Raw genomic sequence first — 16,186 nt, forward strand, 5'->3', positions numbered from 1 at the left:
ACATTATGCCTTATGGTACTTCGCGGTTGGTCAATCTTTCTCTTCTGCAGTAATTTCCTTGTTTGGAATTTTTTATGCTGGAGTTGAGATGCCTAAATTTCTGGTTCACCTTTTTATGTATTTTTTGGCTTACTTGTCTTTACATTTATCATTTTCTGATTATCTTCTTTGGTAGCACACTGAAGTGGCTGAGTTGTTGTAAACTTTCATTTTTACTTTTACAATTAAATTTTTACTATTAAATGATTTCAATTTTATTGCCAGATGCTACTGTTAATTCACATTTGTTCATTAATTCATTTGATCGGATAATGTGTAGTGATATTACTTATTCGATATCTCATCACTAGACACAAAAGTTAAAGGAATTAAGCGCATGAATGAAAATTTTTTTCTTGATAGCACGATATGTGTTCATTGTTAATTTCAGAAATTGAAAGATGTCTCGACATCGCAATATTCGTAATATGAATTACGACGAGGGTTAGTATTGTTGCTGTTGCCTTTATTAGTAATAAATAGATTAATGACAGTTTTTAACATAGATTATTTCTGAAATATCCTACCTTTCTCGTACATTCATATCAGTCTTGCGCTGTGATGCATGCCTTTCTATCACATTATAGTAGAGCTTCTGGCGTGCTTTTGGATATATCTATAAGAACATTATATCCTATGAAAATATTCTGGAGGAATAGATAATGGGTGAATGGAGAATTCTCATTACGTAATTTCATACTTAAGAGCGAGATGACGAAGATGATGAAGAATTCCATCGATACAGTATCTCAACAGATGATGAAGTTGCTTCAGGTGCAGGTATTTCTTTCTTTACTATTTTTATTTTTTGCTATACAATGCAGTAGTAATTTTTTAGGACACTGATATGCTTGCCACATGATTTTTTTGCTTAACATATATTTGTCACTTCACGAAATTTATAATTACTATTCTTCCGTAGCATTGTTTGCTTTTTTGTCGCTGGAATTACAAATTTGGCCCTCAGGAACTTTTCTATGGAGTAATATGTTCGTTCTTATTTGTTCTGCGTAGCAACTTGTCATTTGTTGTTTCAATGAAACTTAATGAACTCACATTATTTGTTTACATAAGTACATTATGATATAGTGCATACTTACACTTTCTGGTTTTTATCATCTTAACTCTATAAAATACAACGATTGATTTTTCTCATAGTTTTATTTCAGCGTAGATTTTGCAGTTTATTTAGTATGCTGTCTTCTTTTATAGAAGAATATTTATATAAGCGAACGCATACGAACTCTCTCAATAATAACAAGGCTGGTTGTTGCATCGGAGATTTCATTCCGGAAGAAGGTCTTCCAGAATTAATGAATGATGTAGTCGATGATTCTGGAGATTTTTGCTCCGCAACAATAAATGTTGAGAGACTTCACAGAGATGGTAATTACTTCATTTTCACTTCTTTTCCTTCATGTTCTTTTCTTTATAATGAGGAATACAGCTGTCTTTAACTTCTAATATTTTTCATACTTGGTATTGAACAGACTGAAGTTTAGAGTTAGCAGGAGACAGTGCGGCAAAAGATCATCAGTCAGTTAGAAGTAGAATTAAAGAAATTCAACTTCGGAAGCAGGTGATAAAGCGGGAAGCAGAAAAAGTGGACACGGTAAATTTCTTCTTGAATAATCTGATATTACCTCCCAAATATTCATTTGTTTCGCTTCAACCAACTTCCTGAAGGAAAATAAATATAAGTAGCGATTCTTTTTACAGTCTAGCATTCAATAAAAAGCGTTGTTAGGAATTCTGAACAGCGGTAGTGTACGTAAATATATATCGGTATTAATAATTCATACAGCTGATATATTATGTTATAGCAGAATGGCAATAATAAGCACTTATCAGAGATATCTCAAATGGAGAACTTGCAACTGTCAGAAAACAAAGAAAAGAAAAAAAAATCCTCGGACCAAGTATTAAGAACAAGTGCTAGCAGCAAAAGACTGGCTGCTCTTGATGCCGCATTAAATGCTGTTATACAGCCATCTAAGTTAGTTTATCATTATTTAGTTCTTTAGCTATATATACACCATTCTTTGGTTTACAAGCAGCATTCAACTATTAGAAGGGCTATTTTAAGAAATAACGAATGCTGGTTTTTGAGCAGTACCGCTATAATAAAGGATATTTCAGAGTGAAGCAGCTCTTTCAAGAAAATAAGCCAATGGTTAATTTAGTCATTGTTGGCCATGTAGATGCTGGTAAAAGTACACTAATAGGACATCTTCTATATCAAGTATACTTTTAAGTCTCAAAACATATGGGTTAGGAATAGCTAAAGTCATTCATTCGGTATAGTGGTGAGAATCCCACTTATTTGGTATAATGGCTAAGCTGAAAGTATGCAGAATGTATCAGACCAGAAACTAATTATGTTTCACCACACAGTCTCACCAACTGAAATTATGTAAATGATCAAAAAATATCGACCTTAAACTTTATATGAAAAAAGATTGTTGCAATCATTGCATTCCAGCAAATAAGATCATAATTTATTCATGAGGATGATTGAAATTCTTTATGTCCTTGTGAAAGATATAATTTTACAGTTGGGTAGTGTTGATGAACGGACTATGCATAAATATAAACAAGAATCAGCTAAAACTGGCAAAGCATCCTTTGCATATGCTTGGATTCTTGACGATACACAGGTGTGCTACCATTTCAATTTAATGTTTTTTTTTATTAGAATTTGTGACATGAGGGATATTTTGAACATGAGTTTAGTATTTCCTTGTTGAGTTTCATATGGATAAATAGATTCAGCTTAGGAAGAAAGGCAACGAGGTATAACAATGGATATTGCACGGACAACGTTCGAAACTGAGCATCGGAAAATTTTCGTTCTAGATGCACCAGGTCACAAGGATTTCATTCCCAACATGATTATGGGTATTCGTACTTTATTTACCTTACAATTGTTCTTTTTTAAAGCTTTTTTAATTTTTTCAATATTGTTGAGGCTAAAAGGTATTCTAAACACCACACAGAAATTGCAATGCTTAATATAACAGTAATTCCGTATTAAGTAGAATTTCTGTATGGTGTTTTCAATATGAAGTTTACATTTTTAGAGTGATTATTTGTTCATAGAATGTTATATCTTATGGCTTTAGGTGCCGCTGAAGCAGATGCTGGTATATTAGTTATCAATGCAACTCGTGGAGAATTTGAAACTGGGTTTGATCAGGGAGGTCAGACGAGGGAACATGCTGTCTTACTCAGATCTCTGGGTAAACCTTGTTGTTTAGTTAACTTATATAACGGCTACCCTTTCAAGAGATACGATGTATGCAGATTTGATTACTTTCCTTATAGCTTCAAAACTTTCAACTATTTGTTCATTTGATACTGGAGAGGAGATAGTACTTATTATTTTGCAGGGGTAGGTGAACTAATAGTTGCCATAAATAAGATGGATACGGTGAACTGGTGTCAACAACGTTACGATGAACTTTGTGCCACTTTAAAGGTTTTCCTTAGAAAGCAGGCTTCCTATTCAGCAGTTAAATTTGTTCCGCTTTCTGGATTGGATGGAACAAATTTGACAAAAGCTCCACCTGATGGTCACTCTTTGTGCACATGGTATCAAGGACCAACACTTTTGCAAGTAATGGGTGAGAATAATATTGTGTTTCCTAGGAATATATAGTTTTAGATTTGCTTGAGAGGAAAAAGACATTATTCTAGTTTGGAGAGTTTGTATCAACACTACTAGTAAAAGAGCTGAAATGTGAAAGAATGTAAAACAGATTAACTGTATTATCTTTTTAGATGAAATGCAAGTTCCAGTACGGTCACAGGATCGCCATTTCCGAGCTGTTATTAATGATATATACAAAGCCTCAACGTCAGCGCTTTCAGTAGGCATCAAAATTGAGGCTGGTTTTATAGAAAATGACGAGAAAGTGTACATAATGCCAAATGCTGATCCTGTAATTGTTAAAGGTATCTTAATCGTCTCTTTCATTCTTGTGCTTATCACTGAAAAACACATAACTTGAGGACTAGTTCCACCATTTGACTTTTTGAAAAAATAAAGAATAATGATTTTTATTTACTTTACACATGAAATCTGCATGCAGGGATAGTTGTGGAGGCCAATTCGAGGAAAGACATTGGCTTTGCTGGCGATCAAGCTACGGTGACTCTAACACCTGTTTTAAATATCGAACCCAATTCCATGAGCATTGGATACGTTCTTTGTCGTGGTGGACAAGTTATTTTCCTATATTTTTCGCTCAATTTTTATTTCTTAATTACTCCAAATTAGAAAAGCAGGAGTGAAATTTTTTTACTTCCATCGGATAATAAAGAACCAAGAATCTTACATTAAATTCGGCTTGCAAAGCTATACAGCCATAGGTTTGACGTATTGCATAGTTTGGAACCGCATGAATGCTTGAAGTGTTTTTATCTTTTTAAATCGATGTGTTGTAGGAATGTCTCATCCCTGGAAAGAAATATCTGGTGCGTATTGTTGTTTTCGATATTGTTATTCCGATCATAAAAGGCACTAAAGCTGAACTTTTCGCACATTCGTTGTGCGAACCTTGCACCATCACATTGTTGAAGGCAGAACTAAATAAATCTACAGGCGAAGTGATAAGGCAAAAACCTAGGTTTTTTTCTTTGATTTGTTTTATTTTCTCATTTATGATATCGTTATTTCTGGATGTGAAGCAACCTCGCTGGCATTTTATTACTTATCAACATTAACCTTTTTTCCGTTTTCTAATATTTTGAATTTCTTAGTGTCAGCATTCTTTATGTTGATGTTCACAGGTTAAACTGAAAAAAAAGTAGAGGATCAAAAAATATCGCGTTGTATGTGGTCGTATGTATTAAGTTGATAAAGATGACACATTATAGCTCTCCGGTCAATTGATAACAGTTGTGAATTTTAGAGCACTAACAAAACATATGAGTGGAACAATTGAAATTCAAACTGAACGAGCTGTGAGCTTAGAACGGTATTCGGAATGTAAAGCACTTGGTCGTGTGACACTTCGCTGTGTGGGACGAACTGTTGCAGCAGGCATTATTGAACAGAGATTGGATTAACTGAATGCTTTTTTTATATGCTTTTCATAATAAATGATTCCATTTTCAATGGCACCATCACTATGTAAATAATGTTAACTATCTTCAAATATTCTTTATATTAAAGTTCACAGATTAAACTGGAATGACTATCCCGAAGCTATAGGTTAGCCTTCCAAATCATGCTCATGTTTTAATTTAAAAGACCAGTCTCTTCTTTTTCTTGAATTTTTCTTTTTTTATATTTATTTATATTGCTCAGTAGTCTATTGTCAACAGCCAATATCATTTTTATTAAGCAATTATCTGAATAAAATTCGTGAACAATAAATTGTCTACAATATTTCATATGAGAGATGAAGTACCCGAATCACAGACTTTATCGCCACAATCTGATTTTCATGTTAGACGCCAACATCACGTTGGATGTCGATTTTTAAGTATGTATCTCACTTAAGCCACACTCCTCCCAATGAGTCCTCAATAGCTGGCCACACTTAACAAAACCACCTCTACAAGATTTTTATAAAATATTTGCTGGGATATTTCAGGCTTTGGATCGTGGGAAGAAGATCGTCATCTCAATACTCATCTGTTTTCATTGGTAGTATACATCGTCTGTGTGTGCATTAAAAACAATTATGTATGGTGCAATAAGTTAGTATTGCCTTCAACTAAAGTTGATTTTGTAATGTTGAAAGTCTTGATATGAGGAGTTGGTTGATCACAAAACCCATTTTAGGTTGTTTGAAGTTTCCGCTGTTTTTTGTTTGAACTTATCCGCTCTAATCCCGTTTCTAAGGTATGATACTGAATTCAGGAATTGGCGGTCGATCCATTTTTAAGTCTGGTTGGTGTCCATTGATTCCTTGCATTTCTGCTGTCTTAGCCATTCGCTTCCTGATTTGTTTCAATCGCTTATTCACAGCACGCTCAGCTGGCGTACTATAGGTTTTATTCTGGTCAAATCGACCTCTAACCCGATGAACTATTGACAGTATAGCTGGCAGAACCACAAGACCGTGTAAATTGCATAATATAACAGAAGTAACCATTGTTTTCACAAAGACCTAAATGTAGTGATTAGTGTATCTCATAAAGAATTATTCTAAAAGACATAGTATTAGGTTTCAAATATTTTAAATTCATATAAAAAAGAAGATGGAGTAGTTTTTGATAGAGATACCTGCGACATATAAATCCCAGCAAACCATAAGCTGTAAACACACAGTATAGTAGATAATGCTGCCTGCACAGCTGGAAATCCTACCGAGGTAAGACAGTTGCCAAGTTTAGCTTGGGGTGTCGATTGCTCGTCTAAATATAGGAAAATTTTAAAAAATATAGGAAATATAAGTATGAAATTTAGTTTATAGTGGCCAAAAATATACAATCCTCTCTTAGGACACTGGTGATAAAACAGCAAAAAGTAATAGAGTATGGAGTATTAGGCTTGTTTGGCAGACAAATGCTTACTGGCTTTGCAGTAATGATAAGCAACATGTGCTGGAATATCAACACTAAAGCCAGTGGATATTATCATCGCGGCCATTGAAATCGGATCTAATTCAACATTCCACCAAGACATTATGCCTAAGATACCTAAAAAGTAAACCTTTATAGAAATCATTCATAATTAATGTTCAAGTCAATCAACCTAAGTTCTTTTCAAATAGAGTCATTTATTAAAGATATCTCATTCTGATTGAATAAGCATTAAAAATCTTCGTAAATTTCATGTTTAATTTAATGATGAGTTTAGACTATAGTTCTGAGCTATTTAATCTTTTCATTGCTGTTTGCTTTGTTTGATATGGTTAATAAATCAGGTTCGCTTACCAATAGACACAGAGAGGACAGAGGCAGTTGCAATAATCACCGTAAGCATATTCCGAAGAAACAGAAAGCATACCGCAGCCATACAAATCAGTGTACCAGCTATCGATTGCCACGTATCCGTCGGCATATTATCGATCAGATCAAGAAAGATGGCGTCTTCATGGAATACGGAAGCATGGAATGATTCGCTTCAATAATGAAAGCTGATTAGGAAGAAATCATCATATTATCATTCAAGAAAATGAACAAAGTTTGACAAAATTACAGCAACGATGGTCAGTTATTAACTTATGTAATGATATTTTCTCCTTTTCTCGTCATCATTTCCTCTCGTCTATCATTCTAAGTCATTATTTTTTAAACTACAAAACTTACTACATAGCTTTGTCTACGATAGCACGCCATCGTTTAAGTAATTTCCCTCGTGTCGTCCATACTTTCAAATTTTCATCATGATAGGCTGTGGTGAAAAAGAATCTTTTCAGTTTTTTTTTCCTGAAATAACTCGTCATGCCTTATTAAAGTCAAATACTCCTGATATATCTGAGCTAATCGATAAATGCATTTATGAATGCGCATAAAACATAATTTTACCGCATTCTACTGACGTATCTCTCTAATGGTTGTTAGGTATGGAATTTGAATGAAAGTCAAATATTACAAACTTTCCATCGGTGCTTAAATTTTGCAACTGGACGAAGCCAGACCAAAAGTCATATTCTGGCCATGTCAAAAAATTTGCTAAATCATCATTATTGAACTTGAGAGCGTCTTCCGGATTTATTGTTGTGGTGCTAACATCATCCAAAGAGTCAAAATCATAATCATGTTCTGCTGAAATGAATGAATACGGAAATAGAATTGTGTTTAAAGTCTTTTTGCTAGTTAGTTATACTCCCTATAAGAATAATGTTCCCGTAAATCAGGATACAGTCAATAATAATAAATAAAAATAAAAACAAACATTGCAAAAAACTCTGGAATAAAGCAAAATCGCGCACGAAATACATGGTACCAGTAGGTCCCCAGCTACCGTCAAGGTTCTCGAAATCCTGAACCATATTATTCATCAGAAGAAGGGGCAGTTTCTGAGACAAATCTCCTGGTGTCTCCACAAATACCGATGCCATCGTAAAAAACGGTATCTGATATTTTACGCGTAACTTATCGAGCTATAAAGGACATAAAGTTAGATTTGTAATAGACATCTAATAATAACTACAATCTATCAAAATGTTTGAAAACAGTCTGTGGCAGAAACCTTTATCAGTGGTGAATCTGCTGCAAATAGTTTCTGAGGCGTTAAACTGATATTCATCCGTGTTATCCCCTCAAATGATAATTTATATTGGTGTATCTAATTACATCTATGAGAGCATAAATATAGAATTAGATGAAAAGATAAAAATGTTGCTAGAAATCAAAAATGGTTGATAAATTACAAGTTTCTAAGTAAATTATTGAAACAATATGAGATTAAGATGAACTATTGATCATCTAAATGAATATCTTCTGAGGAGCAATGCATAAATGAGAAAGATAAACAACAAGAAAACATACCCATACTGATATGATAATGTAAGTAATATATAGAACAATGATTAGAGTAGCTATCGAAGCATGAGCAATGATATTCACATATACTCGCATGTATTTACTGATGTACAACTTTGATTTATCGTGAAATCTCGAATTTTTACGCTGAAAGATATGAAATCATTAACGATAGAATCAGAAGAATGGCCCAATCAATCAATGACATAACAAGTGGATCGGTTAACGGATATCCAGTTGATATCAGTGAAATATAATCATATTCCAATAACAGAATGAAGCGATATTAGTTTGTAAAGATTAAACTTTTCAATTTTATTTTTTAAAATAAGCTCTAAAGAAATAAATTTTTCCTGATATGATAATATAAGGATAATGACAAGCGTTACTATTGCAAAATGGGAGATAATATTATTTGGAAAATTAATAGAGAAAAACTTGCAGTAATCTCGCTATATTTTCTGATATTCACTTGAGTTTTCTGTATTGTAATATTTGTGATATTATCTTCATTTTTCTCTGCTGCAATCTCGAATTTTCCAACAACGGACATCAGACCGGAATAAAATAACATCTAAAATAGGAAGTGAATAAAGTTATTGCAGAAAGAAAAAGGAATATTTTCAAATGTATCACTTACCTGATACAAATACGCCATAAACATGGAGAATAAATTTCCAATGCATAATAGACGAATTTCAGGAGAAGATGTAAAACAACCAACAGCATCAGCTAATATATTAGTTATTGCGGAGATTAATATAGCGGGGCCAACTTCACTGAGTACCTGAAATATCACATCAAACTGACAATCTACGTAAAATGTAATATGCTTAATTAATAATTAATAAAATTTGAAGAAAAATCAGACCTCAGACATTCGATGTCCAACAGTTCCACTCTTTTTCTCACCATCCCGTATCTCCTTTGTTACTCGCTGCCATTCATGGATCATTAAGTACGAACTATCAATACCTGAATTATTCTTAGTACTTAACACTTAGTACTATTAATACTTAAATTGTACTTACTTGGTACTTGACATTATCAATACCTGAATTGCTCTAACTCAATGTCTAGTACTACAAGTACTTGAACTATTGATACCCAATATAAATTAAAACTTTTTAATCAGGTACAGTCTTTTTCACTTCATATGATTTAAAAAGATTCATTTACTCTCTTACCAATAGATAGAACCAGAAAAGGTATGACGCAAAGTATTGAGGAGAATCTCATACCACACAAAAAGAGTATTGCTAACGCTGTAGAACATGCTAGTAATGGTGTGGCGCAAGCCATTACCGCCAGAAAAACCTGAAATCCATGAGTATATTACGCTGGAAGTATATCACAAGAAAACTAACGATGTTAGCATGAAAGATGAAGATGAAAGAGTAAATAAATAAGTCAGATAAGAAAGCAAAAAGTTAAACAAAAAATCAGCTAACCTTGAATACATTATTTTGATGCATATAAGCAGCTCGAACCATTACTGTAATTACAGAGCAGGTGCACATGATAATAAAGCCTGCAGTTAGATACGGTAGTAGTGATATTCCGGCACGAACCATTTCTTCTTCAATGTAAGTGGTGGAAGCGACATAAATTGTCAAATGTTCTGATTGATAGTTCCTATAAGATTTAAAAAGTAGGTAGTAAAAAAGACACTTTAGCATATATTTTAATTATCTGTCCTATTCTTCAAAACATTCCAAAACAAATTGATCACTTCTAGTAAATCAGGAAAAATCAGAAATACTCGAAGAAATGGACGACATTCATTTCCCATTGTTTCATATCATCTTTACTCCATTGAGGATTTTGCAGGGCGCGAAGTTGAAGTGAAATCATTTTAACTGATTTCATATTTGTTACTGCTGGATGTGTTTCATTCCAGGCTACTAATAGATCAATATTTGTATCATTTCCAAAAAGTTGATGCACTCCTTCCCTTTCTTCATCGATATCCTCTTTTGTTTCATTCCCGTTGTATAGTTCTACACCAAAAAAGTAGGGCTAAAATTGTACTATTAATATGTATCATATGATGCCACAATTTATTCCTATTGGCGCTTTTGGGTAAAATAAGGTGAAAATTTAATAATTAATTAGAGTTGTAATTTGCTCCAGGAGGTAGTAGTTAGCTGGTTTATAAAAATGATTTGAATTTTAAGCATAAACATAGTGTAGAAGTTCAGAATTTAGTCATTTATTAGCAAATGCTAGGGAAAATTCATATCTTCCTAATTCATAACCAGCAGTAGATATGAACTTTTATCATCTTGATAAGAGCAACTTACATAATTATTGCATTGCTCATCCTTAGTCTTTCCATAAATTCAAATAATCGTATATATTGATTAAAATTAAAAGTAAACAATACCTGAATACTTATTTCACGGCCAAACAGGGTACTAATAGGATAACGAAGTCGTAGATATGGATTTGGACGATCACCGTTGTCAACATTCCATTTCTGTACCATATATGCATTCTGAAATTCTCCTCAATGATATTATCATCCAAATAATTGTAAACATCAATAAATTAAACTGTGAAAAAGGGGAAAAAAAAACATTGAACGTATTTCATGATAATCGTCAAACAATCCAAGTACAAATAATCAACTGACAATCGATATAGCTCTGTGGATCATATCATTATCATCGAATTAGATATGTAATACTATTTATTCGTCAAACTCTTTAAATAAGACAGTATAGCTATTCTATTTTTATATTGTTTATTGTGCATCGCTATTTTCCAACAATACGAATGAGCGCTTGAATCATCAAATTTTTGCAATCTATCAATTATCTTATCAGTTCAGATAACAGATTTGTTTATTTTCTTTTTTTCTCTCTTTTTTTTTTGCAAAATGAAAAAATGCTTTATACATAATTCAAACTGACAAAAACGCTTTTAATACCTATCTAATTATCAATAAGCAAACTAGATTGTCAACTATAAAGGTCAAATAAGTTAGACTGAGTTAAGGTGGATGAATGCATTAACTTACATAAAATTGTAATACGGGTTCGTTTATATTGCAAAACTCTCTGCAGAATTGATTGAAGGATTGATTGTTACGAGTAATTGGATCGTACAGTGTGATATTGTTAGCGGCTAAATGTAGCACCTAAAAATGCATTATATCTAAGGTTATCATTTGTTATATTACGTTTGTTCATATATTCATATCTGATGTCAGTTACGGTATTAATATAAAATGTTATCGACTAGAATGTCATCATAAAATGGGACACTGTAACGATATGGGGACACACCTTTATGGTATCGTTGAGATGACTTTGTCGAAGCATAGAATTACCGTCTTTGGCGGTGATATACAGATACGTGGATATTGCTAAGCCACGTCCCGAGAAGAAGTTTAAATACTTGTCGTATTCAATGCGTGAACGTGCTTCGAATGGTGAGTAACCTTCTAGATCATTACGTTGTCTATAATAATAGCATCATTGCTTGAAATTCGTCAAAGCATCTCATATGACATTTTGACTTTCATATCATTTGCTTTTAATTAAATTTAATGAATTTTTCCGTTTAATAACAGCTTTTTCTCCAGTAGAGTATAAAATAAAGAAGAACAAACGGTGTATAAGATATCTTGATGAGTGCTAGTAGTGAAATCAGTATACAGGAGATCATAGCAGGCCAAGCAAAACGAGTAATCCAGAAACCCCATTTATTGTATATCTTAATTATAAACTTAACAAATCTGAAATAAAAATCAATTATTTATACTTGATATTTATATTGATACTATAAATTAATACAACTTATCATTTTATTATCAATGCAATAATAAATTAGATGATAAAATGAAATGAAACAAACTTTGGCTCTTTCTCTCCGAATTCTTCAAGAAGTTGCATGGAACGCTTTCCTACTAGAACACTTGATCGTCGATGTCCATGAAGAGATTGTGATGACAAATCTTCGTATGCTTGAGAATGCATCCATGAATTACCATAATCAATACCGGAATATTTTGGTACATTGTTACTTCTCTCCGTATTCCATGAAAAATCTACAAATAAATTAGATATAGCATAACTTTTCTTCTTTTTTTTTATAAAGAATAATTTTAAAACAAAATTGTATGCAAGAAATGTTCAAATATGAATTCTATGTAGTAATAAATGAAAAATTACCGTCTTTTGGATTTTTTTCCCCTTGATTCTTGGATTTTTCCCAGTGAACTGATGTAGCTGTTTCTTTAGGATGTTTCGTTTCCTGCGACATCGCAGGAATGATTGGAATGTAACTTTTCCTGTTTCTATTGGTGCAGAGATCCGTTTATGGATCTTTTCAATGATTTTGTTTTGATCACCGTTTTTTTTTTCGATATCTGAGGATTATATTTTTTCTTGTTGAAAGAAATCATAATAGATTGTAAGTTATATTAAGATTGGCAATATAATATAACAAAGAATAAGTAAAAGATATTTGTCTGAAAGTAATTTAGAAAGTGTAACAAATCAGTAGCAAATTATTTAAGTGATATTTGCTTTATTGTCACAAGTGAAATCCTTAGGACAAAATTAGATTCAGAAGGATATATTAGTTAATCATTTTATAAGATAATATTCAAATAAACATAAGGAAACGATTTTTCATTAGTTAATCTGAAATAAATTCTATAACTTATGTATATTTTAAAAAATATTGAAAATATGAGGGGAATTATCAAACAGTCTTGAAATGCACTGCTTTCTGACGATGAAAATTATGCGAAATAAAATTAAGAGAGAAAAAGGAACAATAAAGAGATATGAGTTATGGGAACTTATCAAAGATTTTTAAAAAAAAGAATAATTACATTAGGTTAGCTAAAATATTTTTGGAGAGTCGAATTATCGGTAAGAAATACGAAAGCTGGTTAATAGCAACTGAAAGTGTTAAACAACAAAATAACATTTGTTGACTGATTTTAAATTCCAAAAAGAAAATTCTAATATTATTTTTAAGAAATAAAGAAGAAAGAGAGAGAAGGAGGGAAAGAGTGAGAAAGAGAGGTATGATTTAATGTCCTTAGAACTATCTGATTCGCGAATCGGTGCTACAATGCTTATAAAAAGCAGGTTCTTTTAATGAAAACCAAAAAATGAAATATTGGAATGGGCGGCGATGATGATGAGTAATTTTAGTATGATTGGAAGCATAGGTAAAGAGGTATGCATATGTAAAGAACAGGTAAAGAAGTATTTATCATCACAAAATAAAATAGTGATTGACCTCTTGATAACCTATTCCTTTTAATATCAAATTAATAACTAATCAGATTAGATGACAGATTAAAAGAGTATTATTATTCCAACTGAAGTAGACAATGATTGACAATAGCATACCTGACCTTTCAAATTCATTTAACTAATTAAACTATCCCTAATTCACTAGAATACTTTAGCTATTCATTTATTTTCAGATTTTCAGATTTCAGATAATTTTCGAGTAATAAATTGAGAGCAAATAAGTGAATATTTTTTTGTGCAGAATTTTCATCATCTAATCGTCATGTCGAAGGAAACTTGCTCATTCCTTTTAATATCAATTTACATTTTATAACTGTTTCATCTATTCAACACATGCAGTAATCGAACAATAATGACATTTTTTCATAGCCGCTTCTCGTTACTTATAAAATTATATTTCAGCATTTTATACTTGAAATTTTCTAGGAAAATTAACTTAGAGATTTAGGTCTTTTACATTACTCTTAAATTTAAATTGTTTGAATGGGATTTTGATTTAATTTAAAATTAAACCTTACAATTTATTCAAACCTCAGCTGAAATTTTTGCTTTCCAATTTTAATTTGAATCTGCTATTATGTTTAAGTTTATGCTTGTTACATTAGAATCTAAGCTTACATAATATTATATAATTCATTTGCACTCTGCATCGTCTTAAAATTACTCTTGCATTCTTATTCAATGGATGATGTTAATTTGATCGTATAAATTATTCATTATAATTTTGATTTTGCTTGCTTTGTTGTAATTGCTTTGTTGTAAATTTAACATTAATTGGCTGGAAAAATATTCAGGAAAATTAATGGAAATTCAATAGAGATATAAAATAAATTTTGATAGCTATTGGTATGAATCAGTAATAGAATTATTAAATCTAATTTAAATCAGTTATTTTCTTTTTTCGTTCTTTTTTTTCTTATTGCAATTAAGTGGTAATTAGATGTGGTAAAAAAAAATTATAATAAAAGTAAAAGGAATGGAAATAATATGAGAAATGGAACAGTTGTAGAACAGCCATATTTAAAAAATAATGAAAGAACATTTTGAACAACTCTTCGTCTTCATTTTATATTGTCACATACTTTATTTTAATAGATGACAGATGTTATGTAATAGTGAAGCAGATCGTACTGCACTGCCAAAATTACCATTCGATACAAATCGATGTATAACAATTCTAAAGAAATTCGATAAAAAAAAGACGCTGTTTTTTAAATTCATGCTAGTTTATCGATCAACCGGTATGTAGAATCAGGAATCATCAATCATGTTCATTGCATACTTCAGTAATTATTTCAAAATTAGTCGTCTGTTACAAATAATTTGGAAAAAATAACTGTAACGAGCTTTTTTTTAATTATCTATTTTTATTTTTATTATGAAATTATTTTTGTTGGTAAAAAAGAAAGGTTTAAATCAATTTAAAAAATCATCTCTGACTTTGGAAAGAAAAACAAAAAGAAAGAGCAGAAAGCTATTCTTTTTGAAATTAGCAAATTGATAATAGCAGTAAATGTTATTACTGAAATAATGAAATAAATAATTGATTATTTTGAGAGTATTTTGATTGTTTCAGAATTAATTGTTATTATTGAATAGTTGTTAGATTTTCAATAAAAAGACGTAAATATTTGCAGTTGTTTTCCAGGATAACGAAATAATTTTATCTTCAAATTCACTGACTGTAATTTGTTAATGGAAGTTGAACTAAGATGAAATTTTAATCATAGCAATATAACATTATATTATATTTAAATTTAAATTAAGTCAAACTTTCTAGAATAATTTTTACTCTTAAAATAAGGTAATGTGTGACATTTGTTTATGTACAAAATTTTATTTAAGCTAATTATTGCTAATTATGGTCATCAAGCATCAGCCAAATATTCGTTTCTTATCATAACTTTTTACAATTTATTTACATGACTGTTATTTCTAGTAATCGTTGAAAAAAGCAGGTTGTAAAATAAAGACCCTCCGGTGTGAAGGAGAGAAGATGAGGGGGTGATGAATTGTTGCTTTATATAGTATAAAAAACTGTTGACATTTAAGAAAATTTTTGTTTTGAAAATCAAAGTCAAATCGTTGAAAGTCAATCGTATCCTATGTAGTTTTTAGGATAAAGTTTGTAAATGATCTTTCATGGAAAAAGAATGAAGCACGGAATTTTAAATTGCCAGAAGCAAATTTTTTTGAAAAGTCTGTGAATGAACGATAACATGGAATTGTACACTATGTGAAGCAAAAAAGTAAAAAAATTTCCAATTTTTAAAGTTAACATGAGAAATTTTACATTATACTCAGAAGGGTACGAATAATGTTCAACTGATATGTGAGAAATTAAATTCAACTTTGAGACATTTTTCATTCTAAATAAAATAGCAAATAATAAAATTACACGTTGAAATGATGAGATCACATGGTAG

The 16,186-nt window shown here is 31.3% G+C and overlaps 2 protein-coding genes across 2 annotated transcripts; one reads left to right on the plus strand and one right to left on the minus strand.

Moving 5' to 3' along the window:
- Positions 1-440: 440 nt before the first annotated feature.
- Bm4860 (Elongation factor Tu C-terminal domain containing protein) lies at positions 441-5,109 on the plus strand (the record flags this gene model as incomplete). The annotated part of the gene is made up of 14 exons (XM_001892628.2): positions 441-483; positions 745-819; positions 1,252-1,425; positions 1,542-1,651; positions 1,863-2,035; positions 2,179-2,281; positions 2,595-2,696; positions 2,817-2,937; positions 3,162-3,278; positions 3,429-3,662; positions 3,820-3,993; positions 4,131-4,264; positions 4,486-4,667; positions 4,953-5,109. The coding sequence occupies 14 exons, from the start codon at positions 441-443 to the stop codon at positions 5,107-5,109; spliced, it is 1,899 nt and encodes a 632-aa protein (XP_001892663.1).
- A 776-nt stretch (positions 5,110-5,885) lies between these two features.
- Bma-ptr-23 (Patched family protein) lies at positions 5,886-12,750 on the minus strand (the record flags this gene model as incomplete). Its single annotated transcript, XM_043080114.1, has 21 exons — positions 5,886-6,158; positions 6,275-6,405; positions 6,565-6,690; positions 6,928-7,115; positions 7,303-7,422; positions 7,593-7,761; positions 7,892-8,099; positions 8,189-8,257; positions 8,488-8,628; positions 8,924-9,055; positions 9,122-9,268; positions 9,353-9,456; positions 9,669-9,798; positions 9,933-10,116; positions 10,244-10,500; positions 10,868-10,978; positions 11,504-11,623; positions 11,772-11,946; positions 12,098-12,223; positions 12,343-12,535; positions 12,660-12,750. 21 exons carry the CDS (start codon positions 12,748-12,750, stop codon positions 5,886-5,888), a joined length of 3,195 nt encoding a protein of 1,064 aa, XP_042936048.1.
- Positions 12,751-16,186: the final 3,436 nt, after the last annotated feature.

The sequence above is a fragment of the Brugia malayi genome (genome assembly GCF_000002995.4).
Source record: "Brugia malayi strain FR3 genome assembly, contig: Bm_v4_Chr3_scaffold_001, whole genome shotgun sequence".
NCBI lineage: Eukaryota > Metazoa > Nematoda > Chromadorea > Rhabditida > Onchocercidae > Brugia > Brugia malayi.